The sequence below is a fragment of the Polyodon spathula genome, chromosome 22 (assembly GCF_017654505.1).
Source record: "Polyodon spathula isolate WHYD16114869_AA chromosome 22, ASM1765450v1, whole genome shotgun sequence".
Taxonomy (NCBI): Eukaryota; Metazoa; Chordata; class Actinopteri; order Acipenseriformes; family Polyodontidae; genus Polyodon; species Polyodon spathula.
The window spans coordinates 7,878,439-7,893,342 of NC_054555.1; the positions used below are offsets into that span (position 1 = coordinate 7,878,439).

General features: G+C 38.6%; 1 protein-coding gene across 3 annotated transcripts; it reads right to left on the reverse strand.

Moving 5' to 3' along the window:
* Positions 1–4,090: 4,090 nt before the first annotated feature.
* Positions 4,091–14,702, reverse strand: LOC121297268 (eukaryotic peptide chain release factor subunit 1). 3 transcript variants are annotated; one of them, XM_041223476.1, is made up of 11 exons: positions 14,531–14,702; positions 14,127–14,235; positions 8,893–9,068; positions 7,974–8,113; positions 7,744–7,882; positions 7,338–7,528; positions 6,369–6,498; positions 5,653–5,808; positions 5,138–5,202; positions 4,783–4,930; positions 4,091–4,527 (listed from the first exon to the last, which is right to left on the reverse strand). In XM_041223476.1, exons 2-11 carry the CDS (start codon positions 14,210–14,212, stop codon positions 4,445–4,447), a joined length of 1,314 nt encoding a protein of 437 aa, XP_041079410.1. In that variant the 5' UTR covers positions 14,213–14,235; positions 14,531–14,702; the 3' UTR covers positions 4,091–4,444. The 3 variants fall into 3 exon arrangements, with proteins under 3 accessions (XP_041079410.1, XP_041079409.1, XP_041079412.1); XM_041223475.1 differs by having other exon boundaries at positions 14,591–14,698; XM_041223478.1 differs by lacking the exon at positions 14,531–14,702 and adding an exon at positions 14,396–14,518.
* Between the last annotated feature and the right edge of the window lie 202 nt (positions 14,703–14,904).

The following is a 14,904-nucleotide window of genomic DNA, read 5'->3' on the forward strand; positions in this document are numbered from 1 at the left end:
AGAAGGAGCGTTACCGTAGCCAGAGGGACGACACACTGTTACACGCAGGTCTAATCAGCTCTGACCATTGGACATTGGGCGCGGAGAAGGCGGTATCTTTCTCTGCCTAGTCTGTGCTTATTAGAGTTTAAATTAGCAGCCAAACAAACCCAAGAAGGCATATTATTTTACCTAAAGACGAGTTCATTCATTCCGAAACTTTAATTGAAGTAATTTTAGAACACCTAAAATGTATTACAATAATTATACACTACTACTGATAATAAGAATCAGCAATTAAGCTAGATGACAAAGCACATGCTAAGTCACCTAACATTGTGTCTGTTGATTGACATATGTTTTCAAAGAAACACTTTATTGCCTTAATTGTATGTTTCCAATACTCACTTTTTTCAACTAGTTTATGGATGCATGTTCTGTAATGTCGGTTCCTGTTTTTCAAGTACCATTGTGCAATGGTATGGGCCAGTGTAAGAGATGCAAACTGCATGTGTTTACCAAACCTGTACTTCCTATCACAGGACAACAGAATTCAGAATCATTCCTGTCCCAAGAACCAAGGGAAAGATTTAAAGCTATACCTTTGTTTTTTTCTTTTGAAGAATGCATATTTGAATATAGTGCTTTTATTACTATTGCTATTTTCAGATTACATGCAAAAAACAACCTCCAATGTCAACACAACCACTTCACTGTCCCTTTCCAATTAGTGTCCACGTTTACAATTATGTTATAAAATACAAATTCCTATTCTAACCCTCATTTTGCATACTTTAGTTTAGTAGGCCTACAGTAACCAATATGAACAAAATCTGGAACCATATTTTAATATGATTAGTGACTGTTTACATTACTCACGTAAGCAGTGCTATCTGGTGCCATTGCAAACCGGTATGTTTTTGAGGTTTGTGGTAAAAATGTCAACACAGGGACAGTTGATGGAAAAAGGGAACTGTCACGCCCTCATGGAACAAAAAATGATTTAAATATGTTGGCATACATTGTATAATACATTTGGTAATATACAAAATTATATTTCTCAATATATTTAAATATATTTTCATTTCATAAGAGCAGTCAAACCAGGATATCTGTTCACCCTAACTACCTAGCTCTGCTAATGGGATTACAACTTGGTTTTAGACAATTTATATATATATATATATATATATATATATATATATATATAATATATATATATATATATATCCTCAACTGAAATTGGTTCCTTTTTAAATCATCACCCTTTAGTGCAAACTAACTTGTTTTACTGGTTCACTTCCACATTAGCGTCCAAGTATCTCAGACTCAAGTTGTATACTAAAGGTGGTGTCGGTTCGGTTTGATTAAATTTAACTTTGAAGGGGACATTGTTTGCGGCATTCATATGCTTGCATAGAGCCAAGTGTTAATTTCAAAATGATTTCAGTAGAATCACCTATTTAATGTATTTTTGATCTCCACAGCAGACATGGCTGGGCTTTCATTTTTTAAACAAATGGCAAGTGCAGCTTCCTATAACAAGCATTTCAATAAACAAACAAAAAATTAAACACACACACAAAGGCAATTGAAACATTTAGCCTAGGATGAGTAATCAATCAGTGTTTAATAAAAATCACTCCAGGTCATTTTTCCAGTAAGGCCAGGTGACTTTAAATTCAGGTGATTTTAAATTTGATCACTATCTGGTACACAAACTCAAAAGTTGGTAACTTTCCACTTCACAGCAGAAGAATGAAACTTGGTAACTACATAAATGAGCAACATATCCTAATAGCTTTTATTGTTATCCCAATGGAAACCTTTCACACTAATTGGCCATTAAGCAACAACTTTCAAAGACATCAGCTTTTAGCCTCCACATGCCAGCAGTGAGATGTGACAAAAACAAAAAATGTTTTTTGTTTTCAGCTAAATTAAACTTAAATCATCTGCGTACCAATAGACTAATCTTCACAGTAGATGTTGTAAACACAGTACAGGACAGGATGATCAATAAGGTTTCTCTTACTTTTTATATTTATCAATTACAGGCAATATGCCAAGGTGTCATAAAACTTTATTGAAAATCAGGTAAATTGGCTGAAAGCACAGTAAAACCAATAGACACCATATTAGTTATTTAACAGCCAAAAATGTCATAATTTAAATTTAAATTACTGCAAAAAATATATATATATATATATAATTATATATATATATATATATATATATAGATTGTTTGGACTCACAAAACCTTAGGGAATGGAAGTGAAGAATGTGTTCAAATGCAATTTTTGTTTGACTCACAAAAATAGTTGTTGGATAAAATTTGAATCAAACCTTTAGTCTGAACTGTCTGCTTCACTATGCAGTTACATAAGCTAAACAGAAGACAAGAATTACAGCCGAATTTCTAGAATGCTGGGCTGTTTTTTTTAGCCTGTATGTTAACTATCCTAACGTCTCACTAAACTAACTGAAATGTGGGCATTTTGTCACACACTACTGTATTTACAAATGCAATGCTTCATAGGTGTAATTCGTCTTTCATTGAAAAACTTCAATTTAGAGAAACTTCTCTCTCAACCTATATATAATGTTAGGACAAATTTAGGGGTGTTTTGAATGACAAAGGATTTGTATTTAAGTGCACTTGTTTGTACTGTTTTTTTTTGTGTTTTTTTTTCATAGAAATGTACAATGCTGCAGGTAAAAATCAACATAGCAGGGAGTATTTAAAAGCATTTACTTATCTGAAAAGCATGGTTTGATTAAATAATAATAATTTTAAAAAAAATTGCCGCACTTTGGGATATTCAAGATGTAGTAAATATAATACATGACTATACAGATTATCAAAAAGAAATCAAATAAATCTAACTTTCCATCCATCCATCAACTGTAACCGTTTAATCCTATAGATGGTCACTGTGAGCTGGAGGCTAACCCGACAGACACAGGGCGCAAGGCAGGACTACACCCTGGACGGGACGCCAGTTCATCGCAGGGCAACTAAGGGGCAATTTAGAGGCCAATCCACTTAGCCAGCATGTCTTTGGACTGCGAGAGGAAACCAGAGTACCCAAAGAAAACCCACGCGAACAGACAGACCCAAAACCGGACTCAAACCTAGGGCCCTGGAGCTGTGAGACAGCAGCACTACCCACCGCACCACCCAAATCATTTACCTTAAATTAAGTTTCTATAATTCTATTAGGCTTTGGAAGCAGCTCACACTAACTAAACAAGGTAGCACAAGGTTTAGGGGAGCTGCTTTATAGACAAAAAAACAAATCCCTGTAATGTGGGTTTATGAAGCCCATTGCATAAAGCTCCCATGAGATCCTGGCTCCTGATCATCCAGTCCGCAAAATCCCACAGAAATGTACATTAGGTAGGGGGTGTTTCTTACAAAATGCACACACCACACAAGAGACAGGATTTCAGATGGTGTTTTTGTGGCAACATTACCTTCACATAAAAAACAAATTTCAGCTTACTTAACCTTCAAGCTCCTACTTCGCATACTGTGTGTTGTAACCTTAATTATTTGTCCTCTGGGTTCCATGCTACTGTACTGATCACCATGGTCTCTATTTAAGATCTATTTAAAAGAACAGGATTTAGGGACATCCAGTAACTTGCATTAAATATGTAGCCCATGCAGAGCTGTAGTTTCCTAGCATATATGGAATTTGCTTTTTCAACAACAAAAAAAACTTTTTGAATGGAATACAGGTTATATCTGGAGAAGGAAGCTAGTATTGTATAGATAATTGTGGAGCACTCTGTGTGGTGTGTGCAGACTTTGAGCCCAACATTTTTTTTTTCTCTCTCCAACACCTGGTACAGCAGATGCTACCTCACACTACATTCTGTACATTTCTACATTTATGGGTACTTTATTGCAGATTGGTCCTAATCAATAAAACTAAATTCCACCAACCACCCTTCCCAAAACAGGTCCTGTGTGGATGACGTCACACAGAATGTCAGTATGCCAATGGCCGGGTTTGTTGTAAAAAAAAAAAAAAAAACCCTGTTCTAAAAGAATGATAAAAAAAAAAATAATTAAATCAGTGAAATGGGACACTTGACTGGCAAATTATTTTTAGTTCAAATTTAATACACTTCGCCTCTACATACAGAGGTAAAAAAATTCTCACTTTCATAAAATACAACAGCAACCGCAGGAGGTAAGAAATAAAAAAAAAAAAAAAAAAAAAATTAAGAGTCCAAAACTGTTGTATAGGTAACACAGTAGTTAGTTTGGATTTGCTGTTGCATTGACACTATTACAATCGTGGAGATCTAGATGGTTATATCCAATGAAGTTGTGACATTGTGTTCTAAGGCAGGGATAGATTTTATTTATTTTTCTTGTTCTTGTTCTTTCTTTCTGTGGTCTCTCAGTGGGTAGGAGGGATAGTTGCATATCCCCAAGCCATGTTTGGACTACCTAGTAGTCATCCAAATCGAAAAATTCATCATCTTCTCCCTGGTACTCTATTAGCTGGAAATCAACTCGATATCGCAGGATTCCTGGGGATGAAACGAGACAGCAGTTAGCGAGAGCGCAAAAAAAGCATCTTTCATGTACAATCTTTTAAAATTAGCAAAATCATTCCAGTACTATATTAAACTTATCTACATCTTGTCAGATAGACAACTTAACCTTCCTAATGGGCAATGCTTGCATCTCAACAGAGCTCTAGGTAATATGTAGTAAGCACCCTCTATCTAGCAGGTACACTGTTTGTTAAAACTTTGTGTGCCTGTTAAGTCTGTGGTCCTCACCTCCAATCCCACCAAACCCTTTGACGAACTGGGAGCCCTCCTGCGACTTGTCCGTCACAATTTCCAGTGTGGCTCCAAACTTCTTGTAGTTGTTGGCAAACCACTCCAGAAGTGGCATGCTGTCGATCAGCTCATGCTCTTGCCCGGTCTGAGAAAGAGGAGAGGAAACAGTTAAGATATTACAAGGATGAGCGCTTCCAAAAGTGTCAACGACTGAACTTGCTAAATCTACCTGACAGACTTTACTTCTTTATCAGGTTGATTCAGTAGTACAAAGCCTAATCTCTCATTGGTAACGTCTGGAAATAATAAAATCAATGTATTATGTCCTGGGCGCTGGGTTGTTGAGTCTTACCTCCTTGTCTGTAAAGTGTGACTTATCCTTCTCCTGCTCTGGTGTGAGGAAGAGCACCTTGTCCTCTTAAAAAAAAAAAAAAAAAAAAAAAGAGATCAGTCTCACTTGGGTTAAACTCATCTCGAGAATTGTATTGCGAATATGAAGCCACTATACAATAAAAAAGGCATGTATCCTAATATACAGCTATGGCCAAAAGTTTTGTATCACCCACAATTTTAGGACTGAGACTATTAAACAAAAAAAACTATCCGAACATTAGATATTTAATCAAATAAATCACAAAATGATATCACTAAAGTCTACCAGGAGCCATAATAGTAGTCACATGGAAAACTACAAAGCGGTATGTAATTTAATATGTTAATGTACTGAATTACATAATGTATCTTTTCAACAGGTTTCATTCCACTTCATGAAGCAAAATTAGTTAATTCATAGGGTGATGCAAAACCTTTGGTGACAATCATAGTGGAAAAGGCCACTCATCCTGGCAGTGAGACTGCAGTACCTACCTTCTAAACCACTGCAGCGCAAGACATATCGCATGATGTCCAAGTTCTCATACACAATGAGGATCTCCACAGCCCCCATCTCCAGAGCCTTCAGTGTATCTTCCACTCCAAAGCAGTACTTCCCTGTGTCCTGGCTGATCTCATCAAAGTACCGCCCTGCACCAACACAGGCAGACAATCGGAGTGATTCTCTGTGAAGCAGCCTATTCTGTCTGGCTTTTACTACATTGACAAACACAAACTGCACTTTCCACCCAACACTCTTGCACTGCAAACTTCTCTTGTACCATTTGCTAAACAATACTAGGTGTGAATATACAGTATTACAAGGGAAAACATGGCTCATTGCTGCCAGTAGGGTTTTTTCCATTTGGTCAGTTAAGACCATTTGTTTTGTATGCTGTGACAGTCTCCACTAAATGTTTCTAATTGAACAAAACGACAGAGGCACAGAATTCTGAATGTTCATTTAAAGAGAACACTCATTTAAATTACTGCTTCCAGTACTTCTGCAATAAAATGTATTAATCACCTACAAGCAATATCAAATGTTTCCAAGATCCTGAAAAGCTGATGTTTATTTGGTAACTATTGGTAAATTATACCCCCAGATAACTTATTATGCAATGTCTCCACATAATGGGAGTTCTTCCAGCTGGTTTAATATTTTAAACTATAATGGAACAAAAGCAACGGTGTTGATGCCTGGCCGGTACCTATTAGCTTCTTTTCTTGAATGAACTTCACATTGGAGAGCACCTCTGCAGACAGCTCTATGGCCTGGTTGAAACCGTTCTCTCCTCCGTACGAGATGTCCACCAGCTTCAGCACTTTGGCTTGTAATCTCTGTCACAGAAACACAGCAAGAGCCACCTTAGTTACACAGGGATAAGAGCAGGGATTGTGCTTTTACAATCAAAACTGAAGGGTACACTGCACGTTCTCAATAGCTCCAATACTATTTTCAGACTAAGCTTAATACTTAACTAAACTCCCTAATGTTTGGCTTTACACCAGAGGAAAAAACAAAACTACCCAATCAACTCATCTACCACCAGAAGTAGCCTCAATACTCAATGACTTGCTTTGGGAGCAAAATAAAAGTAAAACGAATACAAGTATTGTGAGTCAGTATTTGCAGTGGAAATTCTTGCTCCTTGCTTCCAGTATAAACATCCGGTCCGTACTGCTTGGTTTCTGGTGTTTGCAGTCATGCGCAGGTCACACGGAACTTAATGTACTGTCAGATACAGTATTATTTTTGTAACTGAACAGTTCTGGAAGGGTTTCTTTAGCTGGCGTATTTGAGCGCAAGAGAAAACACTCAATTAAACAAAGAGTAATTTAGGTTGAGTTGTAATTACATAAATAATGCCGACACAGACCTAGTGCATTCCATAAATCGAGCCTTTGTGGACCTACCAGAAAAATAATTAGTTCTTGCTGTATACAGCATATATTGCAAAGCTTCTGTTAACTTATGTGCTTCAGGCACTAAAGATAAAGTCTTGAGACTAGTTTTAATGAACAGAATATATTTGAAAACGGTTATATGGGATTAGCAATGGAGCCCTAACCAGAGAGGTTTATGAAACAATCAATTTTTTTTTTTTTTTTTTAAAGCAAAAAAACTAGTAATACTGCAATATTCTGTGTCTAATTCATCATGGAGTGTGCTGACTCACTGGGTCAAACATATCAGACTGACTCAGCTCAGTCTTGAAGTCCGCAGACCCGGCCAGCACCATCCCAGCCACGTTGACTTTATCGTTGGAGACGAAAAGCTGCACTGCCGTCTCCGCCACCTTTCGCACGTAGTTGTGTCTCTTCTCCATTCGTAACCTGGCGAACCGCAGAGCAGATTGACCACCCCTGCCTGGAGAAACAAAAATACACAGACCCATATCAACCGGCGATCTCCGATCTCTCACGTCATGCAGATAAAACCAGTTTGACAATCCAAGATGACTAAACTTAGAGACACTCACAACCAGAAAGCATTTACAACAAAATAGAAGTTGCTGTTGCATTTTAACTCTGAAATCATAAAGAATTGTTTCGACCCCCCTGCCTTCTCCCCCACACGCATACCGTGCTTCTTGGGCAAGTCGACTGTGAATTTGTGCAGGACCTCCCGCGTGTTCCCCTGGAGTGTACCGAACAGCGCCCCGCTCCCGTCAATCACGATGAAGCCGAATTTACTGTCATCTGATAGCAGCGCTGTCAGAGCCTAATGAGACAGAGGCAGTGTAAGGAGGATTTGCACAAATTATAATACCTAAAAGTACAGTCAAGAATGAAGAGGTATTTTTTCATCTCACCTCCGTATGGAATTTGTTGTCACACAGATAAAGCGACGTGTTGATGGGTTTGAACGGCTCAAAGTCTATGTTAACTTTCTTCTCCTTGCCCTCCTCCGTTACGATTGTTCCACAATAGACAACAAGCCCGTTTGGTGGCACTGCAGCACAAACACAAGGCCACACACGTCATTCAGACTGTACAATGCCTGCCCAATTCTATTGTTACAATACATTTTTTGGTCATGCTAGAAACCCTCAGTTTGGATGGGAATTAGCCATTATTCATTGCATAAGAAAGTTGTCATGTCTTTTCCGGTTTTATCCAGGATTAGACACAATTCAGATGATGGTTTGACTTAACATTTCAAAGGCACTAAAACAACCACCACCTTGCTTTAAAACAGGGTTTGTTCAAGCAGCTGTTTCAACAGGAATGTGATTGCACCAAAGACAACATGTAGAACCAGCTGTTGAAACCAGCCCCGTCTAACAGAGTTTTAAGGGAATATTTGTTTTTAAAGTATTTGGGGGCATTTTACTATGATGACTGCTTTGTGTATTTATTTTGAGTTTTCACAGAATCATTTACATAGTCAATCTAGCAAAAAAGCAGATCTGGTAATACCTATCTTCTCTTTAGCCATTCTAACAGATTTTTGTTTTAATACAATCACATATTCATGGCGCTGGGACAAAGTTTTAATACAAAAAATATCTAAGCGTAGTGTAAAATATATGCATAACAAAATACAGGTGTTAACCTTAATGCTTACACAGCACAGTGCATGGACAATTTGTTTTAAAAAATCTAATATATATTTTGTATTATTTTCCATATATACACAGTCTTGCACACATGAACGGTGTTCTCTTAAGTTTAGGAGAAAAGAAAGAAAGGTAGGAGAAGAAAGTGATTTTCATCACCTTCCTGTCTCACCTTTGTTGTAAAGTTTGAGTCTCTGCTGTACAGATGTGATGGCTCCCAATACAGACAGTCTGTTGACTCTGGATTTGATGTTGGATGCAGTGCCAAACTCATCTGCCAACATCTTTGCCACCCGTGAGATCTGGTCCTTAGGGGGGATGATTAAGGAGATCATGCTGGTGCCATTTCTTGAAGGAAAACAAAACAAAGAGTCTGAGAATCTGACACAGTACACACACCACATGCAAACTAGACCAGCAAGTGTTTGTTTATTTACCAGAATTCATAAATAGCTATCAAAAAAATATCACACAAAGTATGTCTGAAAAACACATTTACTATACAGAAGAGCATTTCTCTCCCTCTCAACACTTCACACACTCTGACTCAAGTGTAATTAAAACAAATCACCTTATAAAATGTTTTTCTTAAGTCAACATATGTGCACATGATAAACATTTATTAAATCTTATAAATAATTACTGTTCACAAAATATGGGCTGGATTCATAAAGCTCTCAGGGTCACTGTTCTAGAAATACCTTTAAGTGGCACCTTTTTTCTGTCCAATTTATAAAGCCACTTTATTTGCCTTGTCAGTATAGTGACATTAGGTTAAGTACTCTGTGTACCCTGCCCTTATTAGAATATCGGTGGTTGATTCCTAAAGGTGAAAGGTGCCACTAATAGGCTGCAAAGTGCCATTATTTTAATGGTTCTTAATGTGTCAGTATAAAGGACCATGTATTTTTTTCTCTTATGTTTGGTTTGTTTTTGCTGCTTTTTAAACAATTTCTGTTATTAAATCTGTCCAAACTTCTGTTATCTAGACCAGGCTTTCCCAACTAGCAGACCTTTTTTCCCAGACCTCATGTGCATCAGCCATTTGTCTGGCCTTTTAGTTTAGTCTGAAACTTGTGCAATTTAAGATTAGTTGTTGGTGCAGGTAAAGACTAGAGCTGCCTTTGACTTAGAAAACCGAGTTTTTAAAGACAAGTGGACTTCATTCGTAGTAAATCAGCAACATCGCCAAAAAAATGTTTTGCTTTGAAGGATGACATTGTGCTATTCTTGTCTATACATTCGTCTTTTTGAACGAATTTTTGAATTTTATGCACGATGAGCAGCACATGAAAATATACTAAGCCTAGCACTACAAGGCAAACAAATGTTAATTGCTGATCTTTGGGAAAACATGAAAAGCATTCAAGAAAAAGTTGGTCAAGTTTCAGGAAGACATTCAGTCGATAGACCTCTTTCAATTTCCAACTTTGAAAATGGTTATCACAGTCTTTCAGGGAAGAAAATAACCTTTCATGGTACTTTTTTTTCAGATTTTTTGAGTAAGCTTACCACCGAATTCAGTTAGCGGTTTCACAGCTTTAGCGCAATAGAAGACAAACACTGCAGCCGAATAACTAATGAGCACCTGCAGCAGTGTCTTCACATTGCCACCACAGCCTACACCCCTGACATCAAAAGGTTGGCAACGCAGTGTAATTTTTCACGCCAGACAATTTTGTAAATAGTTAAGAAAAAACAAAGCCAAAACTGCTATTTTCTATATTGGACTGATCTCCTGGCAAGTGTGGTTAGCTGTGTGCTGATGTGTGTTCATGGACCTCAGCGAGGAGTATATGAGGTAAGTGGACCTCTATTGAATAATGCTGGGAACCCCTGATCTAGACCAATGACAACTGTTAAATAATTTATGTTCCAGGCTCTAGATATTTACAACTGCAGTGTCCCAGAATCATATTACATTTTACATTTCTTCCAAGATTGCCTCCTGTGCACTCTGCTTCATCAGAAACCAGACACTGTTGGCTTAACAGTTTGTTTACATTACCAACTGTAGTTTGTGAAATACATGCTTGGTGTTTTTATAGTAATATGCATAAAAAGTTTTGAAATGTCGTGTTTATTACCAACATTATGATTTGATGTCAACTTTTTTCACTACTCTACGTACTGCTGTGCGGTTACACATTTCCCTAGTTCGACTGTTGCTTAAATTACACTTTCATGCAGCAGTGAGTACACACTTGAACTCTGATTGTTACTTATTGATGCAGAAAAAGTATTAGATCACATTAGAAAAATTAGAACACATTCTAATTACACAGTGCGAGTTGAAAATGCTTTGGGTAATCAAAACTTGTGTAACAGTGTAATGAAACAACTGTTCAATGTGCATGGTGGCCTTTTTAAAGTAAAATGGGCGAAACTAGTCCATCTTTAAAACACATACACGCAAAAAAAAAAAAAAAAAAAAAAAAAATCAGGATGTAAACTCTGGCACAGTACCAAGTCATTAGGGTAGATGTGCCATGTGTGCTTTGTGAACAGTCACGACAATGTAGAAAAATGCTGATCATGCAGAAGTTTAGAACTTGAATAACAAAAGGTTCAGTAGACAATGACGGGAATCTGTTACACACGCCTCATGAATCTGAACACGTGTAATCAACAGCTATTCCAGACATATATCAGCTTCTTTTGAGACACAAGACTCCTCACATATTTTATAACTGTTTGTACAGAAGTAGATGACACTGTTATACCTTTCCAATACTTACAGTTTAGTACCGACACACTTTAGAAGGAACTGAAATCTTTAAACCTAGTGTAGCCGTCATGTAAACGCGTTAACAAGAGGCAGTCTTAACTGTTATTGAGCCAATTGTACTACTAGAGGTGTGCATACATTACAGCCTGCAAGTTCTCTTTAAACACAGAATTATGAAGTCTGAATAAAACTGAAGAACTTAAGGCATTACAAAATGTTAGACATTGTCTACTGGACCTTGTTTTTAGTTCTTGCTGTCCCCCTTGCCTTCGTGTCTAGACTACTCAAACGGTGGGGTCCAACACGGCATAGCTAGGCTCTGTAACTTGAAACTGCCTGTGTTGTGCAAGCGCAAAACCCCTAATCACCTGTTCAGCAGTCATTTTAACCTCTAACCCTGCACTACACAGACAGGACCGTAACTTTGGTATCTCATCACAAGCCAGTCCCCTTGAACTGTAAGCAACGAGCTTATAATCAAGCAGCAAGCTTTGCTTTCCCAAAAAATGAAATTATTAAACGTGTGACATTTATAAGGCCAGGGAGTTTTGCTGTAACAAATTAAGCCTTTGTAGAACCTTCAGGTTTTTGTATTAAGACTTGTCAATGAGGCAGATTTGTATCTATGCTATATCTCCAATGGGCAGTTTGGTATCCGCCCCACGGATGACTCGGTACATCATGGACAGCGCTGGCCTGCTATACAGAAAAGGCTTCCATTTCTACACTGCCTGCATACCTCCATCTATCACTTGAAACCTTCAGAAGATCCAAACTGGTGCTGGACAGCCATTCTCTTTTTTGGGGAATTTTGGGCTTAATTGTATAACTGATTGAGAATGCACATTCCTTTTTTAAAATTTAAAAAAACAAGAATAGCTCCACAAGATGTGTTAAGCAGTCCTACAATTAGACTCAAGGTTAGTTTTCAATTTCAATGTTTTACAACAAACAGAACTAGCTTCTCAAACTATTTACTTTAGACTACCAGCATCATGTTCATATAACAACATGTCATTACACTCAATGCTTGTAAATTTTCCTGAGTATTTACAATACACTATAACTCAGTCAAACAGCACACAAATCTTATTCACTTAAGGGTGTAGTACCTAAACAGTTACAGATAACTTTCCTACACTTATCAGCTTCAGTTTTGTAAAGATATAGCAGCCATCCTCCTTCATGATTAGTCTCTTCACTGGACAGTCCATTTTCATTAAGAATTCTACTTTTTCACCATCCTGTTTTAAAGATGACTAAAACATTTCCTTTCACAGAGGCACTGACCTGCAGAGAACACTGGAATACCATAATGATTACAATTGACAGTTGGACATAGAATTTTAAAATCCAAGGTAGTTACTTTACTAAAATGAGCTCCCAAACGAACTGCCTTCATGCCAGTGTCTGTAGCTGAGGACCAGACTCAGTGGGCATGGAGAAACTACTTACTACGCTAGTCTGAAAGTAAATTAGATACTTTAAAAGTTCTTTTTTCTCCATATTCATACCCTGATTTGTATGTTAAACCTTGTGTCTGGCTAATGGATACAAAATCCTGAACTGTGTTGACTGTGATTTTTAGTTCCCAGTCAAGGTATTTACTTCATTTAATTCAGTTTTATTTGAACTTCTAATACTGCAGACAATTTAAGAATTCTCTCAAACAAACACAACTATAACATTGTCTTAAATTAAATATTGCAAAAATTAAAATGGGGGGGATGAGGACGCATCATATGAAACTAAGGAAAATGATTAATTTAACAAAGAATGATCTGCCCCTGCATGCCAATTAAAAACAAACAAACCCTACACACCAGCTTATCACAATTTGGGCTGTGAAGGTTCCTCCCCATCTATACATTAATTAGCTCATTTACAATGCAATACAAACTCCAAAACATAAATCAGTTAGCTGGTAATACATCAGGTTAATACACCAACTTCACTAGTATGAAAACACCCACACAAAAAAAAAAAAACACACACCTTAACATATCTGGGCAAATAATTACTAGCTCAGGCTACCATAAAGAGCACTCACATACGCAAATCCACTTAAAACTACAGTACGCCTCACTCCAGTTTCAATATCTGTGGCTAAGAAAAAAAACCAAAACAAAGACCCCATTTCCTTTCTCTGCTTAAACCATAGTCTGTAGCACTACACTGACTCATACTTTAAAAGCTTAGCAGTTCCCCAGAACTGCAACATGGTTGCTGTACTGTGGATCACTGGGTATGTTATAATATGGTACCCATTTAAGAGGTGGCAGCAAGCACTTACCCTTTCCCATTCAAACACATTGCATTCACTTAACAGTAGCACATATAAAAACACACTGTTTGTAATTATTCCAAAAAGACTGCGGCCCACTTGCATCAGAAAGGCCTCTTTCTGAAATATTCCCCCCTCCCCTATGCCTTGCCGCGGCGTTAGGTTGCCTTAACCTTCCTCAGTGGTCTTTCAATACTCGGTTCTATAGGGCGATCTGCACGCCAACAAGCCTGAATCCCTAATTTACTCGGTCTAGGTATTTTTCCCTGCCCAATTTCAGCTGTTGCTACACTCCCAGCTGCTCCAGGCCAAAGGCCCGCGCCACTCGATCTTTCTCGCAGGCAGACTGACACCCAGTACGCACACCCGCCCAATCGTAACCTCCAGTTCTCACCCTCGGGCCGCTTCCAAGCTTTTGATCAGTTTCTTGATTTTCCAAATTTCCACGTTTCTGTCGGCTGCTGTCGGATCGTCCGCCATTTTTGGTGTAATCGCTTCGGCACCTGCGAGTTTCGTGAAAGAGAGAGAGACACACACACAGATGAGACTAACAAATGAGATACAATCCAATTGAACCACCCCAAAGCCAGAGCCGGTAACTACACCCCAACCCCCGCTTCACAATCCTATAACTGCAGCTCTCTCTTCCCACATGGCGCTTACCTAGGTTTGCCGACAATAAAAGACTGACTGGTTCTGTCTCACAGTTACGTGCGCGGCGGTGCTTGTAATCCCACCCAGGCCCTAAAGCCCACCAATTTGCTACTTCCCCTAGCAGCCCAGCGACTGTGTCCCTACCCCGCCTAGGCCCGGCTCTATCACCGGACTCGCTTGGCTGCTGTCTCGCCCCCCGGGTACCTGGCTCCTCCGCTCCGCACGGTATTTTATCCTGCTCTGCGCTCTTGTGTGAGGTTTCGGCAGCACTGACGTCGCCACCCGAGCCGATTCGCTGTCTCCGCGCGTGGTGCAACTGTCTCACGTGGGGGGTGGGTCAACACCGCTTCCGTCGAGCTTTCTTCCTAGAGACAACTTGGTTACGCTTGTGTTCTCGACAGCACTATTGGACCAGAGAGGATAAAGGGCGGAGTTTGGACCGAAGAGGAATATGGGAGCTGTAGTTATGTGGTTTTGTTTTAGTGTTAATGTCACCACCAGGACACTGTTGGAAATGT